This window comes from Kockovaella imperatae (assembly GCF_002102565.1).
Source record: "Kockovaella imperatae strain NRRL Y-17943 chromosome Unknown BD324scaffold_2, whole genome shotgun sequence".
Lineage (NCBI taxonomy): Eukaryota > Fungi > Basidiomycota > Tremellomycetes > Tremellales > Cuniculitremaceae > Kockovaella > Kockovaella imperatae.
The window spans coordinates 428,588-445,799 of record NW_019028942.1 but is presented as its reverse complement, the minus strand read 5'-3'; the positions used below and the strand labels follow the sequence as shown (position 1 = coordinate 445,799).

The window sequence follows — 17,212 nt, the reverse complement described above, 5'->3', positions numbered from 1 at the left end:
TGGCTTGGCCACGGCGGATCCGGCGGTCTCTTCGCTCGTATACCGGCAATCTCCGTCATGGGGGTCTCTTACTTCGCTCGTAAACAAAAAGTACGGTCGTATAGGTTATTATATACATGACTCGTTCACCATCGATATCATGCTTCCTTGTACTCACACACCATGTCCCACACTGTGTCCCACGCCGAGGATGGAATTCCAACGCCTTTGCTTGTGGCTCATCGATCCACACTCCCCAACTTCCTGTACATCCTCTCATTCGCCCCGCCAGTCCCCTCGCTTCTCCGTCAACCTCGAGCGTTTGCTGTCCACCCTTACACGCTGTATGTCACCGGAGTGATAACAGCTACGATTGCTGGTCTAGGTCTACCGGCATTTGATATAGTATTCGGCTTTTGGACCAATGGTATCCGAGAAGGAGCTCCGAGCGAGATCCGCGGTCGTGGTGACAGCTCAGGTCTAATCATGACGATCGTCGGTGTCGTCTTCTTCATATGTACAACAGTGTTCCTCACATGCTGTGAGTCTCCCAGTCTGTGCTTCTACTTAGCAAACAGTCATCACTGCCGCGATCAAGCTTTCCGATGCGGCCAGGCAGAAATACCTTGAAGCAATCATGGTACAGGATCCCGCCTTTTTCGATCGAGTGGGATCCGGCGACATCGCCACGAGAGCGAGAAAGGATATCGACTCAATGCGAATCGGTATGGGAGAACGTCTAGGTTACTTGTGCTGGTCCCTCAGTACCATCCTAGCCGTAAGTTCTCCCCTCATGCTTCGCTCATTGCAGGCATTTGTGTCCGGTTTTGCCCATACCCCCCGTCAAGCGGGCTTCCTATTCACCCTCATTCCAACTACCATTCTTTTACTCTTCGGCCTGGGTGTCGTAACGGATAAGATTTCTGCCCGTCAGAGTGCACTTGATGGACGCATCTCCTCACACATCGAACAAGTCCTTTCATCCATTCGCATTGTTCACGCATTCGATATGGCGCCAGCTCTGCTGACCAGGATGGAGACTGCACTACTTCGACCCTGGCGTAAGTTGACCAAGCGATTATCTCTCGTCAAGGCCATAGAGCAAGGGGCGGTATTCGGAGCGGGTCTCATTGTATACTCAATGTCCTTTTGGTTCGGGGGAAGGGAAGTAGCGTCAGGGACCTCGGTTGGCAATGTGTTGACAGTGAGTAGCCGACATTTCCTCGCTCACGTCAGACATTTTACAACTTTGTGAACATTTTCTTCGCAGCGGCAGGTATGGTCCCCCATTTCATCGCGACTACCAATGCCATCCGCGATCTGGGAAACATTCGACTTCAGATCGAGCGAGAGCCTTTGATCGACATCCGCAGCCCAGATGGTCTCCGCTTCGATGCTGACTGGCAACCTTCGTTTGAATTGGACGGCGTGACATTTGCCTACCCCTCCAGACCTATGCACGCTGCACTGAACAATGTCAGCTTCCGCATCGAGGCGGGCAAATTTACCGCTATGGCTGGTCCCAGCGGTAGTGGCAAATCTGTGCGTTCCCAGTGTCTCCCTTTTGAGAGAGAGAGAAAACTGATGTTCAATGCTACTCAGACCATTGGATCGCTCCTGCAGCGTATGTACGACCCGGAATCACTGACCCACGACGTCGAACGTGACGCTGCCATTCTGAAGTCGCTTGATGAGGGCAAAATGCCTATATCTGGTCCTCACATTACCAGTTCTGGTACGATTCGCATGTCTGGCAGGAACATCAAGGATTTCAATGTTACTTGGTTGAGATCTCAGGTGGCAGTCGTCCTGCAAAATCCCCAGCTCAGCTCAGGTACCATTTACGAAAATGTCGCCGCTGGCCTGATTACACGAAGTGAAAATGATTCTGCTCTTATCGAATCCGCTCTTCGCAAGGCTCAGGCATGGGACTTCGTTTCTGAGCTTCCAAAGGGTCTTCACACTGAAATCACTGGCGAGCGGACGGGACTACTTTCTGGAGGTCAGGTCCAACGTATCGCTATCGCCAGAGCTCTTGTCCGACGACCAAAATGTCTGCTACTTGACGAAGCGACCTCGGCTGTGTCAGCCGATACCGAGGCCAAGATTCAAGAATCGCTCATCGCTGAGCAAAAGGAGACCGGCATGACGATGATTGTCATCGCGCATCGTTTGTCCACCCTCATCAACGCCGATACCATTATTGTCATGCGAGACGGTAGCGTGGTACAGAGCGGGACTTATGACGAGCTCGTCTCACCATCGTGCCCTGATCCAACTTTTCGACTCATGGTCGAGGCAAAGCCGACGGTTACCAAACACCTGCCATCAACGTCCACCGTGGTCTCCGAAAAGGGAGAATCGATACACGAAACATTGGAGTATCCTTACATCCTTCCACCGGCGCCTTCATCTCCCTGGCACGTCTTTCGATCCATCGCCCCCATTCTGATCCCGAGTGCCTTCCTTGGAATCGTACTCGGTGGCGCCTTTACTGCCATCGGCTATCTGCAAGGTCAAGGCGTGGCGGCGCTCAACAATCCAGATCTTCATGAGATGAGACGCGAAGTTAATCGATGGGCCCTATGGTTCCTGGTAGTCGCTCTTGTATCTGGTCTCTCGTCTTTCCTCTTCACCTTTGGCATCGAATGGGCGGGTCAGAAGCTTGTCGCAGATCTCAAACGAGAGAGTGTTCGGGCCCTGTCTCGCCAAGAAGTGGCATTTTTTGAAAAGACCAAGACTGGTTCCGGCTCGCTGACTGCCGCTGTCGCTTCGAACACTTCCAACGTAGGCAACTTTGTCGGTGTCGTCCTTGCCTCGGTCATCATGTCCTTGTCAAATTTTGTCGGCACAGTGGCTCTTGCCTTCGCCTTGAGCTGGCGACTCGCGGCCATGGTTATTGCTCCCCTTGTCCTCGCAAGTGGCATCGGTTATCTCAATTTCCGATTTCTTGAGCGGTTCGAAGAGACTACCAACGAGCAATCGGACGAGCAGGCCGCATTTGTCGCCGAGAGTGTCAACTCTATCGGGACCATTGCTTCTCTGTCGCGAGAGGCTGAGACCATGCGCCAATTTGAAGCCAAGTTTGCCAAAAAGTCGATCGACATGAAGAATCTCATAGGAGCAAGTGCGACCATGGGCTTCATTCAGGCTGTCGTTGACTTGTTCGGAGCATTGATATTCTGGTGGGGTGCTACATTAGTCAGCGAGAAGCGTGTGGTGAGTCAAACTGGTACGATACGTCTGACGTCAGGACCTCGCGAGTCTCTTCGCCGTCGTAGAAGCAGTTCTCGTAACGCTATACGTGTGCCCGAAAATGTTAACGTATGGAGGAGACTTTCAACGGATGAGGAAAGCCATGCGGACGATCAAGGTGGGCGCGTGTTGGCTGGCAATCGCTAAGTTGTAGGAATGGATGGATCGAGCGCCCATACAGGCCACGGCACCTGACGTAGATGATGGTGAAAAGTCATCTGGGCTGGTTCTGTGAGCAGCCCCTCTTCGATATCCACTAACTCCAGTCACGATATTGCCCTTCAGTACCCCTCCCGCCCCGATGTGACTGTCCTTCAGGGTATTCACGCGCACTTCGAGGACGAGAGGTCTTACGCATTCTGTGGCACGAGTGGAGCCGGGAAGAGCAGTGAGTAGGAAACCCATTCGTCACTGAAACTAGGTATCCTCGCTATCCTGGAGCGTTTCTACGAGCCGAGTAGTGGAAAGATCACCCTCGACGGCAGAGATGTCCGATCAATGTCTCTGGCCGAGTTGCGTGGTGAAATTGGCTATGTCAGTCAAGAGCCTATCTTATTTGAAGGATCTGTGCGATTTAATCTCGAGGTGAGGGTATGTGTCCAACAGGAAACTAATGTTAGCTCGGCCTGAAACCGGGCTCTCGCGCATCGGAAGGGGATCTCGAATGGTCTCTCAAGCAAGCAAAGTGAGTTTTTTCCGAAAAGTTCGCGCTAAACGCAGCATTCTTCCATTCGTACACAATTTGCCAGAGGGCATCGATACAGACTTAGGTATGAAAGGCAGGCGTTTGAGTGGTGGTCAGAGACAGGCAAGTGATGTTCTACAGGTCGAGCTGAAGTTTAGCGACTCTGCATCGCACGAGCTCTCTTGCGCAAACCTAGAATCCTTTTGCTGGACGAAGCGACTAGCGCATTAGACGGTGAAAGCGAGGCAGCGGTCCAGACAGCCTTGGACATGGCATCCGCTGGACGGTAAGTTTCCACTCTCAAATTTCGCTGAGATTCAGCATGACAATTACCATCGGTCATCGTTTGTCATCCATTATTGGCGCCAACGTCATCTACGTTATGGATCAGGGTAAGATCGTCGAGACTGGTACACACGACGAGCTTGTTGGGAGGAAAGGCAAATACTTTGAGCTGGTGCAAGCACAATTGTAGATCATAGACACTAATAGATTGGAAAGTATATCTTCATTTGCCTGAGTTCCTCCTCCCATCGAGCCGGTGCAAAGCCCTCCACTGCTGACCAATCGATATGTGTGATTCTCCAGAGACTCTCATGATCCAGATGATAATTGGCTTCCAATGTATTGAGCAGGCGCATTATCAACTCTCGCTGACGAGGAGTGACGCTGCCGTCTGCCCAGGTCAGGGGCAAGAGCATTCTGAACATGATATGAGCGATAAATCCTCTTTGTGACTCACCCCGCATAATCTCCCCTGGCCATAGCTTCATCGGCCACCTGGACGATAGCCTCGACTCGTTGCGACAATCTGTCAGCCATACTCTTTGCCTCTATCGTGTCGTTGCCTTCGGCAAGGATCCATAGAAGGCAAATTTCGACGCACGCCTGTAGGCATATAGATCTCGATCTGACTGCCGAGTTCGGGATCGCCTGAGGTTAGTCAGGCTGGATGAGGGATCTCACTTGAAGCATCGCTCGCACCGCCTCCGAAGTGTCCAAAAATTTACTTATCCGCGCTTTGCAGTTGTCGATTTGGGTCTCGATCAATTCCTTGACTTGTTTGGACGGATTGTCGGAGCATCGCGTGCGCAGGATGTAGAGTCGGACGCAATCGCCACACAATGTGATAGCTCTCAGACCATATAGGAAAGCCTCGCGATCCCAGCCGTAGACAGCTTCAAGATCTCCGCCCCCTTCAGTTAGCCAGTGGTTGTACCAGTCTCCAATCATCGGTTGTTTGAATGCAGTAAGGCACGCTATCGTCAGCTAGGAGCGATCGTAGATCTCACCCAGAAGCTCGATACTGACGAGCTGTTCCACAAGAAAGCGACGCAAACGGGTCGGATTCGAGGCGATGTACAGATCGGGTCCACCAAGTTCTCTTAAGACTCTGTACCCCACCGACAAGGGCATCTCCCATTCTGACCATCCTGCCAAACGCTGGAGGTCAGTCATGCCCAGAGATCGGACTGACATCTCGTGTGGCCAAGATGACAACCGCCGCCAAGATCACATCGCCAGTGTCCTGATCATTGAGATGCATCCCGAGCTCTGCCGCCAGCTGGATCTGCGATACTGCTTGGTGCCAATAGTCCCCGCTAGAAGCGTATATAGTCGCGTGATGCTGTTTTAATCGACCCTTGAGCTTGATAGCGAGATCTGCGTCGGCGAGAGAGAGACAAGCGTATCGCAGGGCATCATGAACGATGTCGTGCCCCTTGGGCTTGTTCATGGCAAGCGGTGCAAGGTGTGTGAGCCAAGGATTCGCCTCGTGGAGCGTTGGTATAACGATCAGAGCTTGTACAGCGTCAAGGACAAAGTGGTGAAACTATAATCAGCAAGATCAACGACAAGTCTCAGCTCACCTGCTGCCTTTCAGTCGACGAGGAAAAAATGCGATCAGGGGGTCGGGCTGGGGAACCAACATAAGGAGCGAAGCGCTACGGCTGGCTTCATGAAAAGCGGACCAAATGGCGGCTACGGACGATGGAGACGATGCCGACGTGGAAGGAACGACCTGACTTCCCGCGACGACCAAATCTTGACTAGCACTTGTGCTTGCGGGCGTCGATCCTTGACAATCACTAAAAACACACTGTATGTCTCAGTTCAGCCTTATCTCAGCGACGCACAAGACTCCGCTCGTCTCGCTTGAGGCAGGATCCACAGACCGGCTTCGCCTCATCGCACCTAATTCGGCGCTCTTTGCAGTTCCTGCATCCCGCCTTGGACTTGTGATGGAAGCTTCTCACCCGATTATCTCGAGATCTACTGTATTCGCACTATGGGTGTCAGTGAGGAACGGCGGCTTTTCTCACTTGCAGATCCCTACTGGAGCACGATGAGCACGTCGGATATAGCTTATCACATCTAGATTTGGACCGGCGACACTGGTCGCACGGTAGAGCAGCCGGTGCCCCCTTGACTCGATCCGAGGGCATGAGAGCGATAGGTGCGGTGCAAAAAGTCAGGCAAGGTTGTCAACAGTGGCAGATGTGGCAAAATCCAGATTGGCATGCATGGCGGTGGCAGCAAGCTCTCCTCAGTGGAGAAGAGCATGACGAGTCACATTTGAGAAATAGGCCATCTACGAGCTGGGAAGTACCAAGGCCTGGTATCAGAGGCCCAGGCGATAATAGGACGACCGGCTTGTCGATCCAGAGCAACGACACACTTGGAGCTGGTGGAAACGAAACCGCCCTGGGAGATGCAGCCGGTGGCCGGGACAGTAAGGGTGTCCTGACTTGGGTCTGAATGGTTGGGAGACGCCGGGTGTCGCTGGTTCTGGTCACGGTCGGAGGTAGGGTAGACTGAAAAAGACAGGAATAAGACGCTCCTTCTTCATCATTTGGTCTCGCTACAGGGCCTCCAATTGCTTACGAGCGCTTTCGGTGTTCATTCGCGACTGAATCAGATCTTTCTCCAACTGAAATATTCCTGCTTCTGTCTCTGTCAGCAGCCCAATCTGAGCCCTGTAAGCATTTTCCATGACACTCCAAGACTGATTCAATTGACTTTCCAGCTGATTGATCTTTGCGTCCTTCTGCTGGAGAAGAACCACTTTCTCGGCCGATTCTGAAACCTTCGCCTCTAGCTCTTGCACACGCTGACCGTGGCGCTCTAGCACCTCCGCCCCTACCAGTCGAACCTCAAATCTAGCACTCCCCTCAGCTGAGAGATGGTACCATCGCATTGTCCGAAGGCAAATGGGTCAAGGCAGAACCTCTGCGTTAGCTTGACCAGTATGATTCACTAAACTCAGCTGCGGCTTCAGTGGCGCACAGTGTCTCCCGCTTGCGTTTTGTCACAAGGGACGGATGAGAGCTCTGTCCTGGCCCTGAACTGTCTTGGCAAGGTCTCGAGACCAATGAGCACCATATTCGATGGCAGAGAACGTGGACCAGTCTATAACGGTATATAGAGGTATTCCATGTCAACCGAGATCTCTGCATTTCTTTCCCTCTAATTGTAAAACTGTACAGAGATTCCGGGGCCTTGTATCAGCATTCGGAAGTCTCTGGGAGTCTCACTTGTATAGTACTGTAAGAGCATGACCAATGACCTCTCGAACAAAAGCCAGACGGTCCTCCAATTTCTCATCAGGGAAGATTGAATCGTAATCCCACACGTCGAGTTGCATCGACACGAAGACCTCCAGTGTTCAGTGTGTATTTTATGGACTCACTCCAAGAAAGGGATCCTTGTGGGCTATCAGGCCGTAGAAGAGGAGGGGTGGCGAAGGGCGGGGGATTGTTGACCTTAACGGAGCAAGCATCATATCAAAAAAGGGATGCAGGATGGGGGAAGCTGACCACTCGGGAGAAAACTCCCTCAAGATCAGAGTCAATGAGAGCCAACTTAGCTTGCCCAGTCGCCAGAGCAATTAATCCGTGCATAGGCGGCATGGCATACTTGCTCCAGGCTTGGGAAGGCTGAATCACTGTGCACGCTTTCAAAATTCTCATGGTGAATCTGATTGACGAGGATGTGAATGAATGAAGGCGAGTGACTCGTCCTTGAGTTCGTTTCCAGTGAGTGAGTCAGTCGTCAGTGTCGAGTAAGTCAGGAAGTGCTTTCGGCGTCAACGTTCCTTTCGTCAGGTCGTTGCAAGCGAGGTCGTCATATGTACAACATCTATTCGTAACCTTCTTCGAGCGCTGCCCTCGCTTCCTCCGGTGTAATCTTTGCAATCTTGGCCGATGTGACGCCTGCCATAAGCAGTGCTTGTTTACTTTTCACTCACTATCCCAGAAGTCCTGATGCTTGAACCCAGGTGCAACGATGAATGCCTCCAGCTCGTCCATGTAACTGAAATCAGTGACGACGCCGCTCCGACTCACTCGTTGAACGTCTCCACCTCTTCATATACTAATGCTGTCTCTCTCATCGCCTCGAGACACTCAATAGCCATGGGAAATGCCTGCCGCGAGAAAGAAGCAGCGACATTCTCCTTGATCACGACGCCAAGATCTCGGATCGCTTTGCGAAACACGTCGCCTTCCCCTTCAATCACGCGTCTGAAATCCTCAACGGGCCGCTCGTTGGAAATCAAACGGCCACGTTTGAGAATCACATCAGAGTCCTGTGACTCGACCTTGACCCCAGGTTCAGGTTTGGCGTCGAACAGTTGATCGATGTCGATGCTGCGGTCAGTCATGCCTCCCACTGGACCTCACTATCCCTCGTCAGGCCTCAGAGCCTGCTTCTCCATCTTTCTCCGCATCTTCGGAGGCACCTTTTTGATGTTGAGGGCTGTCTGCAGCTTCGCCATGGTCTTATCGACAGCTTCGAGAATCTCGTCTGGCGTTTCGAAATACTTGGTCAGCTCAGGGTGAGGCGGCCCAAGAGGCTCTTCCGAGGTCGAGGCATGGAAGATGGCCTCTTTAATGCGATGTATGACAGGGTTGAACGATCGCGAAGGTTCAAACCACCTCGATCTGTTCGTGGTCGTGAGAGGGGCAAGCTAGCAGCACTCACCCCTCCTCAATCTTGTCTGCATACGCATCCAGGTCCATGCCTTCGACCAGATCGTCCATCAAAGCGCACTGCTCTTTGGTCGGCAAGAGAGGATGCTCAGTAACCTTTTTTGCCGATGTCGTCTTGTACTCTGTCAAGGAGGGAAACCAGAAAGTATGCTCATCTTCCGCGAACGGGAGCTAGTCGTCAGCAGATCCCTTGGACCAACTCACTTTGACCCAAAACATATAATCAAGTCTCTTATCATCTCCTGGGTAATCCATCTCGGGTACGCACAGACCGATAACGGGATCAGCACGATCCTTCAGAACCCATCGGACCACCGCGACCATGTCGCGTAATGACATGCCCTCGACGAGCGAAGAGAATTGAATTTGCGCCTTCGGGGAGCTCATGTCAGGCCAGACGAAGCGGACCTCTCCCATCAACAGGTGCCGCTTGACAGACGATCTCGGAAAGAAGCCCAGTATTTCCACGCCTTTCTGAGTATCCAGCGGTTCAAATGTGTCGGCCTCCATGGGTACCCAAGTTGAGCCGAAACGCCAAGCCTTCACTATATCCTCCTTGGCCACTGGTTCTTCATCCTCTTCTTCCATGGGTAGCTCCTGGGTCGCCACGGGCTCATAGTCGTCGTCCTCCAAATTCTGCTCCGGACGCTCCCTCTCCTTCCCCTTCTCTTGATGGCGAATGACATAGCTCGTAAAGTTCTTGACCTCGGCAGAGATCATACCAGTCTCAAAGGTGCTGCCGGATGGCTGGAACCTCGCAAGCTGGCTCGGTCCGGCCTCTGTCGGCATGGCGGCTTTCCAAGCTTTTGACAGCGACGGTGGACGAGCTTTCATGGTTGCTTTTGAGTATTTGATGGGGATCGTGATGGCTTGGGCTGGGTCGACACTGGCTGATCCAATATGTAGATCTATTCCTGACACCGTCCCATTCACTGTTGCGGGTTTCGGCAACCGAACCTCCGCCAAAGCTTCGTCGAACACACAATACGAAGGCAGGATGGCATCGGAATCGGTATTCGGGGCCATGCGCTTGTGAAGAAGTTCAAAGAAGGTGCGCCAGAATTTTTCGGATAGTCGCTGAGGTCAGCCAGCATGCATGACGAGGTCTCACCTTGTTTCTCGTCTTGTCCTTCTCCACTGGCAGCACGGGGTCCTGGAATCCGATCCCGCTAAGCGTCAGCAGAGGTCAAAGGTGGGATGACTCACACGATGGTCAACTTGACGCCCATATCATCGAAGCGGTCCATCAACTCCTCATACTCGTCCTGAGCGAAAGCACTCTCGCCTAACAATCAGCAAAATCATTAATGAGACCCACCATCGGTCACTAGGACCACCTCGAGAGCCCAGCTCTTGGTATGTTTGTGCGTGTGAACCATGTCCAAAGCCACCATCAACGCCGACACAGCTGTCTGTCAGCGTGTGCCGTTCGGACCGACTCACGATTGCCTTCCACCTTCCCAAGTTCCAGATTGAGCAGCTCCTCGACAGTCTTTGGCTTAGCCGTTTGGATCGCAACATCGCAGGATACTGCCTCGTATGGAGGGTCATCGTCCTCCGGATTCTGAGCCTTATACGCTTGGTTTGCCTGATTGTTCGTCCCTAAAGTATGTAAGTCACGGCCCTTCGATCGGCGGCCTCACTTCCTCCAAACGATACGATCCCTATAGCTTCAGTCTTCCGTCCACTGGATATCTAGGACATAAGCGTCAAGGCTTGGATCCGGACCCACCTTTGGTTCACAACGCCTAGCAACGTATTCCTTCGCTAGATCCAACTTTGTCCTCTCTCCTATACCATCTACCTTGACTTCTCCCATGGAAGGGGACACGTCAATGGCGTACACGACAAGTTCATATCCTGCTCTGTCTGGCATGCTGCTGTTGCCGCTGGTGGTGATGGTATGGTTGCAACAACAACATGAAATGGACATTTGACACGGTTTGACCGGGAAATACCGTCAACCGATGACACACTTACGTAAGACGGAGATTGTTTTCCCGGAGCAGCCGAGCCAAAAATTCGGAAATAAGGCAGGCAGCGAGCAAGTGGATTGGAATGCTTCTTCAGCTTGATACAAATCATGCTGAGGACAGTGATACCCCATGCTGGGCCATCAAGGTTGAGGTTCCAGGTCGATGTCAGATGTCTGATCTCGCAGACCAGCGTCAGACTCTATGCGACCGAGGGTCGACCTGCTAGACCTCCTCCTCCTCCTCCTCCAGCAAAAGCCAGGATTCGACAGGACCGGCCCCTGCCTCTTCCGATCCCTTCAACGCCTCATACACGGGTAGCCATTCCTCATGATCCTAAATGGCCATGGGTTGTCATTCCCTCCAGAACACCTGGCGTCGTCGAGATGGAACGTATCGTCTTCTCAAGACCTTATGTCGATCGGAATGAGAATCTGCCAATCTACACTTTGATCTTTCTCACCGTAGTGGTCGGTTGGACTGTAGCCAACCTCGTGGATCCTGTGGAGATACCTCCTGAATCGTGGGCAAAGGAGATCTTACCAAGTAGCTGACATTGATAGAAAAGAACGGCTCCGCGGGAAGTTCGGAAGTACCTTTGACGAAGGCATGCCGTGGTGGTTCTATCCCTCAATCTGCCTTGTTGTTTCGGCGATACCAGTCGCCGCGATTTATCTTCAAGGCCGTCTCGTAACGCGATTATCACAGGTTCGCTACACAGAAGGCAACAAGGACCGTATAGTCTTGCGCTTGACTACACCGAATCACCAGATGCGAATCCCCATCTGGAAAGTCAAGCCATATCCCAGACCTAGGGACATTGATCCGAAAAAATGCTCCATCCGATGGTCTTACAAGGGTTGGTCGCTCGATGAAGAGCCGTGCTGATGTCAAGGTGCGAATGTGGTGGAGCTGGGACTCAAAACGAAAGACACTCTTCTCACCCAAAACTATACCCTACTTTTCACATCAGAGGAGAAAGTCCTGGAACGTGCAGGAAATCAAGATGTAGTCATCTCCGTGAAGAGGATTGAGCAAGTCTTTGGAGAACCAGAGACAGGGCAGTATTATACTACACCCACTCTCTCCCAGCGTTTATTAGAGTGGTGGGCGCCTTACGAGGAGAAGAGCGAGAAGCCGTCTGAGCCCGCGGAGACGCCTCAGGAAGTATCCTCTCAGCCGCCACGTGATGGAATGAGAGATGCCGCTAGAGCTCTGTGGAGTCGAATCACGAAACGATAGGTATTTTGCGATGCATGAGCTACGCGACAGTGTGTGAAAATTGATGAGATCTTTGGCCTCAATCGGGTCACATTTGTGACCGGTGCCTGGGTCAACAACAATCTGTAAAATGGTCCGACATGCCCGGCACGGCCGGTAGCTAATCCCCTTCGCCAATCGACATCAACTCATGCTACGAGGCTGCTTCCAGTGAGCGGCCCGCAGTCAACCTTGGTCAGTGGCAGAAGGTACGATGAGAAAGAAGGATTCTTGTCGTGGTAGAGAGCTACGAATGAATGCCACGATGAGCAGTGCCACTTTTCAATTGCGATTGAGTGTGATCGAACCGGTTCACGGATTTTGACATTTTGACCAATCCAGTACTATGATGAGACGCTGGACGTTCAGACAAAGGAGGAGGTGACATCGATGCTAAACGGGGCTATGAGTGGACATGCGTCTGTCAATCATGCCAGCTCATCTCGAACTCCCTTCCAAATGGTAAGGAGGTGGTGGAATATGTCAACGCTGAGCCCTGTTAGCTCAAACCGATCTGCGTCGAGCTCATGGGATTGGTCTCCCAACCCGTCACAGCGTTCTCGCCTCATACTCGACTGGTCAGAAAGCTTTCAGCAGACTTGAAGGGCGTCCCTCTATCCCTTGGACTCATCAATTACGTTGTGTTCCCTATCACTCAGATCATACGCCGCAATGATACGCTCCCAGGCATCTTTCTCGAAGCGGTCTATGCGCTCCTGGCTCATGTCGTTGACGTGTGGAAGACCCTACCGGGAGGTATGGACAAAGTAGCTTGGGAGCAGCTCTGGAGATTCGTGGCTAGGCCAGTTCGAGGAGAGAAGGGCAAAGGCGTGGCCTCAGACGAGCAAGCATTAGCTCTTCTGTCTGCTCTTCTATCACCCACACACAGTCATCCGACAGCCGCCATGAGAGACCTTGTGAAAGACGCAAAAAGTCCTCTCATGCCTACATTATTCCAGACTGTGACAATGCTACTGGACACGCCGACACTGCCTTCATTTACACTACTCAGGACAGTTTTGAAGACTTATCTCGGTGGACAAGAGCGTGTTCTCGCCGCCCTGCTTCCTGGTACCGTGAGCTCCGTCGCCAGGGTCATCTCCGACCTCAAGGGCGATGTGACAGAACAAGCTTTGGGGCTAGTAGGCGATGTTGTATCCATGACACTAGGCGACGATTCACTCAAGCGATTGGGCGTCCTCAAAGCGACGCTTGACGATTTATCACAGCTCGACGAATGGTCTCCTGCACCAAGCATCTCATCAACTAACGATCCGTTCCCTCCGCTCTCCGCCACGTACCTCGAATTTACTTCTACTCAACTGGCCAAAGCCATTTTACCGATGCTGTCGCTATCATCCAGTGCGGTATATCAAGTCCGACGAGCAGCAGGGACGCTGGCTCTGAAGATTCTCACCTCATGTTCCGAATCCCTACCTCTGCTCGTGCCTCATTGTTTAACAACGGTATTACTCCTCTCTCAGGATGATCTGATCCCGATGGAAACGCCCCTGGGGGATCACGAGGCTGTCCTCCTGAACATCTTGACCGACGCCATTCAAACTTTTCCTCGCTTGGTGCTTTCGCAGCAGGACGACCAAGTGGAACGCTTGGCTAAAGTCGCTACAGCTATCGCTCAGCTGTCTCCTAAACCGATAAGTCATCTCCTTGGGCCCAATGGGCATATTGAACGTTGGAGCGGGGCATTATTGCAATGTTTCGAATTCGGCCAACCTTGGACCTGGAGAGATGAGAATGAGACGGCCAAGCGCTTGACAGAATCAGCATGGCAAGGGCCGTCTATGACTGGAGGGTCCACGATGCGTCTAAGACATTTGGAATCTGGGAAGACGTACCGAGCGATCAAGACAATGCTAGGTACGATGGGTCATGCCGCGGACGATGCGGGATTGCATACTGTTGAATTTCTGCTCAAATATCGAGGTAGCGTCGCGAGACGGGTCTCAGCCCTTTGGGTGGCGCAGCAAGTTCTCGGGGGCATCGCAGAAGGCCAGGTCAGCAACGAGGGACGAGTTAGCCGTGCGACGCGAAAGATGGCACGGGAGATGGCGAGGACAGTCGGTGACGAGACTGGCAAAATGAGCGATGCCGATGACATGGAGGATGTCCCCGAGCCGGAGAATGACGCACTCGTGCCGGCAGAGCATACTCGCGGTATTGGCACTGTGTCCCTACTTTCTCGACCCATAGCGACTCCCAAAGAGAATCCTCAGCCGAATCTTCTCGCCCAGCGGAGTCTTCTTTCAGCACTTTCGGTCTCCTCCCTCGCCCTCAGCTCGCAGCTTCTCGGCAGTCTATTCCGTCCGCTACTACTTCACGCCCTTTACCACTTACTCGAGCATCTAGCCTCACCGCAGGCGATCGTGCAGGAGTCTGCGAACGATGCGATTCACCGGGTTGCCAGAAATACGGACTACCCCAGCGTGCAGGTCATGATCCTTGATAATAGCGATTATGTTATCCACGCGGTCTCGCAACGACTCACTCATGCGAGATTATCATCCACCGCTCCCTTGGTCCTGATTGCCATGGTTCGTTTGGTCGGTGCCGAAATCGTCCCCATGGTCCATGATATTGTTGACGAAATATTTGACGCACTGGACGATTTCCACGGATACGAGACATTGACTTCGGGCTTATTAGCTGTGTTAGTCGCTTTGATCGAAGTCATGGCGGATGAGAATGAGGCAGATGGCGTGAGCGAGGCGAGAGCGAAGAAACTCGCAGAGATGAGAAGAGTGGAGAAGCCGCCGGATCCACAGAGAGACTTTGATCGATTTGAAGAATGGTTCCAGATGCGAAAAAGGCTCATCCAGGAAGAATTGGACATATTGGCGGAGAACGTCGCTGCTGGATCTCAGACAGAGGCGCAGACGACAGCAGAACCTCAAGCGCCTGAAGAGATCCCTCCAACTCGCGGACAGGAGGTCTGCGCTCAGATTGTTGACAAATCCCTTCATTTTGTCTCACACCATTCACCCTTTCTCCGAGCCCGCGTCCTCGCTTTAATCACCCGCGCTGTGCCTGTCCTGGCGATGGGTAATCGAGAGGGCGATCTCTTACCTCTCATAGATCGCTCGTGGACTATCATCCTGAATCGCCTCGAGGATCTCCCGTACGTGGTCACTGAGGCTGCCCAGCTTGTCGCTGCTTTATGCCAACACTGCGGCGATTTCATGGGTCGTCGAGTTCTGGATCAAGCGTGGCCAAAGATGAAGAAGATTTTGGAGGTTCAGCAAAAGGCTGATCATTTCTCTGCAATGATCGGGAGCGAGTGGACAGTCTCGTTCCGACTACACATCGCGATTCTCAACACCGCCAAATGGATTGTGGAAGAGGTCCCTGTCAACGATTCGCTCTTGTGGGAGATGATGGTGCTCTTCCGACCTTTGCTTGATCGATGTGCACCCCAAGGGATCCAAGACAAAGCGATGGAAGTATACAAATGCTTAGGCGAGCGAGATGGAGATGCGCTGTGGTGTGTTCTAGCAGGACAAGGGATGTGGTCATACCTCGGCAAGACGGATGCCCCGTCGTTGCTGAACAACATATAATTTGATGAATGCATCATATCAGAAGCTGTCGTAATGTGACACCGCCTTCACGCAAGACCATGGCGGATGCTGCGTCCATACTATACGATTGATTGTACACGACTTCTCTGACGCCCGTCTGGACAATCTTGACTGAACATCTCAGACAAGGACAGGTGTTGCAGTAAAGGACCGAGTCTTCTCCTATACGCTCACGACCTGCTTCGAGCAGGGCATTCTCTTCAGCGTGTAGGCAGAGGCACTCGTCCACTATCTTGGTCAGCTGGTACTCGAGACGTTCGAGCTTACACGCCTCGCCGCCTCGTGCGGACCCATTGCAGCGTCTGCAACCACCTTGGTTACAATTTCGAGTCCCGCGCGGAGTGCCATTGTAGCCTGTGGACAGGATGCGCTTGGAACGGACAAGCAGGGCGCCGACACGACGTTTCATACAGTTAGACCTGTGCGAGGCGAGAGAGGCGAGGGTCTGCGAGAGGGCGAGGAAGGAAGAAGAGGAGGACGAATGTCAGCGGTCAATTAATTCGAGAGATGTGGTACAAGCCGGTTGCCCGATTCACTCGGACGGAGTGTATCCTGCTCGCACTCTTTTCTCCGCAAGCTCGCTCGCTCACTCACCATGAAGTAGTTGTCCCATCCGGGTCTCAACCGCTCTTCATTCAATAAATCCATCTGATCCAAGTGCTTGTAGAACTCTGCTATTGTAGGCGCGTTGTTGCATATACTCAGTGTCGCCGCTTTGACCACTCGGCGAAAGTCTGCTTCAGGGGCATTTAAGAGAACGTCGTGCTCTGCACAAAATTCATCCAGCGTAATGTCTTTCCGTCTATGATGATCAGCTGTGAGCTCGCAATGATATGCTGACCTATGTCGCTCTCGCTCATATCGCGCTCTCAATGGCCCATCCAGAAAGACAAGGAGGAAGAATGGTCGCTTGACGAACGGCTCAATGGTTTCATAAGATGTGAGATCGAGAGTTACGTGGTGTGAGAGCCAATTCCGAGTTGTGTAGTCCAACAGGGTCGCAGTAGAAGGGAGCAGAGGCGGATTAGGAAGAGTGGCAATGGTTGTCTTAAGAAGTGAGCTCGAGTTCAGAGGACGGTAAACATACGACTGCCGGGGTTGAACTTGTAGACACACTTAGACTGCTCAGCGGTACTTCAAGATGAGCTGATGAGTCTGAGTCGGTGGGACCAACTTCTCCTTTCTTGTCCAGTCCGACTTGAGTGAATCCATACCTATTCACTAGGTATTCCAGCAAAGTACGTTTGCCCGACGATGGTGTGCCTGCGATGGCAATGAACATTATGTGTTCAGCTGAGTGTTCGAAACCCGGAAATCTCGACGAGAAAATCAATGTTGAAGACGCGTCTCTCCGAGACGGAGACACGCGGAGTACAGACTCAACTCCGTCTTTTTCCACACCACGTGATCTCTACTTCTTTGCATCGGGGTCATTCCCTTTATTGTTCTCTTAGTGGATCTTTGTGCTTTGCTCTT

General features: G+C 52.4%; 8 protein-coding genes across 8 annotated transcripts; 3 read left to right on the top strand and 5 right to left on the bottom strand.

Annotated features, from left to right (window-relative positions):
* Positions 1 to 162: 162 nt before the first annotated feature.
* On the top strand, positions 163 to 4,394 carry BD324DRAFT_576193 (P-loop containing nucleoside triphosphate hydrolase protein; the record flags this gene model as incomplete). The annotated part of the gene is made up of 13 exons (XM_022013178.1): positions 163 to 520; positions 558 to 757; positions 791 to 1,183; positions 1,216 to 1,521; positions 1,582 to 3,198; positions 3,233 to 3,352; positions 3,389 to 3,465; positions 3,501 to 3,622; positions 3,656 to 3,819; positions 3,855 to 3,919; positions 3,955 to 4,051; positions 4,078 to 4,205; positions 4,241 to 4,394. 13 exons carry the CDS (start codon positions 163 to 165, stop codon positions 4,392 to 4,394), a joined length of 3,801 nt encoding a protein of 1,266 aa, XP_021873513.1.
* On the bottom strand, positions 4,256 to 5,746 carry BD324DRAFT_229847 (hypothetical protein). Its single transcript, XM_022012231.1, has 6 exons — positions 5,397 to 5,746; positions 5,212 to 5,362; positions 4,886 to 5,178; positions 4,662 to 4,852; positions 4,338 to 4,621; positions 4,256 to 4,294 (listed from the first exon to the last, which is right to left on the bottom strand). Exons 1-5 carry the CDS (start codon positions 5,652 to 5,654, stop codon positions 4,405 to 4,407), a joined length of 1,110 nt encoding a protein of 369 aa, XP_021873512.1. The 5' UTR covers positions 5,655 to 5,746; the 3' UTR covers positions 4,256 to 4,294; positions 4,338 to 4,404.
* Positions 5,714 to 6,363, bottom strand: BD324DRAFT_606981 (hypothetical protein; the record flags this gene model as incomplete). The annotated part of the gene is made up of 4 exons (XM_022014039.1): positions 5,714 to 5,750; positions 5,788 to 6,017; positions 6,055 to 6,204; positions 6,241 to 6,363. 4 exons carry the CDS (start codon positions 6,361 to 6,363, stop codon positions 5,714 to 5,716), a joined length of 540 nt encoding a protein of 179 aa, XP_021873511.1.
* A 410-nt stretch (positions 6,364 to 6,773) lies between these two features.
* On the bottom strand, positions 6,774 to 7,530 carry BD324DRAFT_614738 (hypothetical protein). Its single transcript, XM_022014639.1, has 2 exons — positions 7,453 to 7,530; positions 6,774 to 7,416 (listed from the first exon to the last, which is right to left on the bottom strand). Exon 2 carries the CDS (start codon positions 7,113 to 7,115, stop codon positions 6,780 to 6,782), a length of 336 nt encoding a protein of 111 aa, XP_021873510.1. The 5' UTR covers positions 7,116 to 7,416; positions 7,453 to 7,530; the 3' UTR covers positions 6,774 to 6,779.
* Positions 7,531 to 8,157: 627 nt separating this feature from the next.
* On the bottom strand, positions 8,158 to 10,783 carry BD324DRAFT_575593 (SPOC like C-terminal domain-containing protein; the record flags this gene model as incomplete). The annotated part of the gene is made up of 11 exons (XM_022013136.1): positions 8,158 to 8,230; positions 8,263 to 8,565; positions 8,599 to 8,859; positions 8,900 to 9,078; positions 9,112 to 9,984; positions 10,019 to 10,076; positions 10,114 to 10,192; positions 10,226 to 10,315; positions 10,351 to 10,509; positions 10,551 to 10,602; positions 10,640 to 10,783. The coding sequence occupies 11 exons, from the start codon at positions 10,781 to 10,783 to the stop codon at positions 8,158 to 8,160; spliced, it is 2,271 nt and encodes a 756-aa protein (XP_021873509.1).
* Positions 10,784 to 10,961: 178 nt separating this feature from the next.
* BD324DRAFT_614733 (hypothetical protein) lies at positions 10,962 to 12,149 on the top strand (the record flags this gene model as incomplete). The annotated part of the gene is made up of 3 exons (XM_022014638.1): positions 10,962 to 11,403; positions 11,444 to 11,739; positions 11,776 to 12,149. Coding segments are annotated over exons 1-3 (848 nt in total), but the record flags the coding sequence as incomplete, so codon positions are not given.
* Positions 12,150 to 12,454: 305 nt separating this feature from the next.
* On the top strand, positions 12,455 to 15,715 carry BD324DRAFT_597236 (hypothetical protein; the record flags this gene model as incomplete). The annotated part of the gene is made up of 2 exons (XM_022013876.1): positions 12,455 to 12,602; positions 12,644 to 15,715. Exons 1-2 carry the CDS (start codon positions 12,531 to 12,533, stop codon positions 15,713 to 15,715), a joined length of 3,144 nt encoding a protein of 1,047 aa, XP_021873507.1. The 5' UTR covers positions 12,455 to 12,530.
* Positions 15,716 to 15,722: 7 nt separating this feature from the next.
* BD324DRAFT_614728 (cytidine deaminase-like protein) lies at positions 15,723 to 17,047 on the bottom strand. Its single transcript, XM_022014637.1, has 5 exons — positions 16,824 to 17,047; positions 16,578 to 16,783; positions 16,331 to 16,538; positions 16,004 to 16,181; positions 15,723 to 15,964 (listed from the first exon to the last, which is right to left on the bottom strand). The coding sequence occupies exons 1-5, from the start codon at positions 17,016 to 17,018 to the stop codon at positions 15,729 to 15,731; spliced, it is 1,023 nt and encodes a 340-aa protein (XP_021873506.1). The 5' UTR covers positions 17,019 to 17,047; the 3' UTR covers positions 15,723 to 15,728.
* Between the last annotated feature and the right edge of the window lie 165 nt (positions 17,048 to 17,212).